We start from the raw sequence: 2,500 nt of genomic DNA, 5'->3' as shown, positions 1-2,500 counted from the left end.
CCAGAACCCCAACCCTCAGAAACCACAACGGACCCCAAACCAGAAGCTGCGTCGGTGAGACTTACCGCCGGGCCAAGTCCTGAACCGCCACCTCATCTCGATCTTCCGGTCGGGTACCTGCCGGTGGGAGTGGGGTCCTGGTTACCATGGCAACGTCTCATCTCAACACTGACAACCTGGTTACCATGGCAACGTCTCATCTCAACACTGACAACCTGGTTACCATGGCAACGTCTCATCTCAACACTGACAACCTGGTTACCATGGCAACGTCTCATCTCAACACTTTGACTCACCAGCTGAGTGAACTCTCCGCTCACGCTGCCGTCCAGCAGCCGGAACTTCCCCCCCACCCGACCGTCCACCGCCGCCGCCGAGCGCGTGAACACCTGGACCAGCTACACACAGGACACACAAAGTACACACAGTACACACTACTGTAATACACAAAGTACACACTACTGTAGTACACACAGGACACACAAAGTACACACAGTACACACTACTGTAATACACACAGTACCCACTACTGTAATACACACAGTACACACTACTGTAGTACACACAGTACACACTACTGTAATACACACAGTACACACTACTGTAATACACACAGTACACACTACTGTAGTACACACAGTACACACTACTGTAATACACACACAGTACACACTACTGTAATACACACAGTACACACAAAGTACACACAGTACACACTACTGTAGTACACACAGTACACACTACTGTAATACACACAGTACACACTACTGTAATACACACAGTACACACTACTGTAATACACACAGTACACACAAAGTACACACAGTACACACTACTGTAATACACACAGTACACACTACTGTAGTACACACAGTACACACTACTGTAATACACACAGTACACACTACTGTAATACACACAGTACACACTACTGTAATACACACAGTACACACAACTATTGTAGTACTGTAGCCCTGGTTAGTCCTGGTTAGCCCAGGTTAGTCCAGGTTAGCCCTGGTTAGTCCAGGTTAGCCCAGGTTAGTCCAGGTTAGTCCAGGTTAGCCCAGGTTAGTCCTGGTTAGTCCTGGTTAGTCCTGGTTAGTCCAGGTTAGCCCAGGTTAGTCCAGGTTAGTCCAGGTTAGTCCAGGTTAGTCCTGGTTAGTCCTGGTTAGCCCTGGTTAGTCCTGGTTAGTCCTGGTTAGCCCAGGTTAGTCCTGGTTAGTCCAGGTTAGCCCAGGTTAGTCCTGGTTAGCCCAGGTTAGTCCAGGTTAGTCCAGGTTAGTCCTGGTTAGTCCTGGTTAGCCCTGGTTAGTCCAGGTTAGTCCAGGTTAGTCCTGGTTAGTCCAGGTTAGCCCTGGTTAGTCCAGGTTAGTCCAGGTTAGCCCTGGTTAGTCCAGGTTAGCCCAGGTTAGTCCAGGTTAGTCCAGGTTAGTCCAGGTTAGTCCTGGTTAGTCCTGGTTAGCCCTGGTTAGTCCTGGTTAGTCCTGGTTAGCCCAGGTTAGTCCTGGTTAGTCCAGGTTAGCCCAGGTTAGTCCTGGTTAGCCCAGGTTAGTCCAGGTTAGTCCAGGTTAGTCCTGGTTAGTCCAGGTTAGTCCTGGTTAGTCCAGGTTAGTCCAGGTTAGTCCAGGTTAGTCCAGGTTAGTCCAGGTTAGTCCAGGTTAGTCCTGGTTAGCCCAGGTTAGTCCTGGTTAGTCCAGGTTAGCCCAGGTTAGTCCTGGTTAGCCCAGGTTAGTCCAGGTTAGTCCAGGTTAGTCCAGGTTAGTCCTGGTTAGTCCAGGTTAGTCCTGGTTAGTCCAGGTTAGTCCAGGTTAGCCCAGGTTAGTCCAGGTTAGTCCAGGTTAGTCCAGGTTAGTCCTGGTTAGTCCAGGTTAGTCCTGGTTAGTCCAGGTTAGTCCAGGTTAGCCCAGGTTAGTCCAGGTTAGTCCAGGTTAGTCCTGGTTAGTCCAGGTTAGTCCTGGTTAGTCCTGGTTAGTCCAGGTTAGTCCTGGTTAGTCCAGGTTAGTCCAGGTTAGTCCAGGTTAGTCCAGGTTAGTCCTGGTTAGTCCTGGTTAGTCCAGGTTAGTCCTGGTTAGTCCAGGTTAGTCCAGGTTAGTCCTGGTTAGTCCAGGTTAGTCCAGGTTAGCCCAGGTTAGTCCAGGTTAGTCCAGGTTAGTCCTGGTTAGTCCAGGTTAGTCCTGGTTAGTCCAGGTTAGCCCAGGTTAGCCCTGGTTAGTCCTGGTTAGCCCAGGTTAGTCCAGGTTAGCCCAGGTTAGTCCAGGTTAGCCCTGGTTAGCCCAGGTTAGTCCTGGTTAGTCCAGGTTAGCCCAGGTTAGTCCAGGTTAGTCCAGGTTAGTCCTGGTTAGTCCTGGTTAGCCCTGGTTAGTCCTGGTTAGTCCTGGTTAGCCCAGGTTAGTCCTGGTTAGTCCAGGTTAGCCCAGGTTAGTCCTGGTTAGCCCAGGTTAGTCCAGGTTAGCCCAGGTTAGTCCAGGTTAGTCCAGGTTAGTCCAGGTTAGTCCTGGTT

At 50.4% G+C, this 2,500-nt stretch overlaps 1 protein-coding gene across 1 annotated transcript in view; it reads right to left on the bottom strand.

The window, feature by feature from the left end:
* Positions 1–2,500, bottom strand: part of LOC128377437 (activator of 90 kDa heat shock protein ATPase homolog 1-like) — a 15,144-nt gene that overhangs the window by 246 nt on the left and 12,398 nt on the right. Inside the window, exon 8 of the mRNA XM_053337389.1 lies at positions 118–398. Within this exon, the coding sequence (XP_053193364.1) occupies positions 118–398 (281 nt within the window). The remainder of the gene's footprint in view (positions 1–117; positions 399–2,500) is intronic.

This window comes from Scomber japonicus, chromosome 17 (assembly GCF_027409825.1).
Source record: "Scomber japonicus isolate fScoJap1 chromosome 17, fScoJap1.pri, whole genome shotgun sequence".
Lineage (NCBI taxonomy): Eukaryota > Metazoa > Chordata > Actinopteri > Scombriformes > Scombridae > Scomber > Scomber japonicus.
The sequence above is the reverse complement of the archived record's forward strand: the minus strand, read 5'-3'. Positions and strand labels throughout refer to the sequence as shown.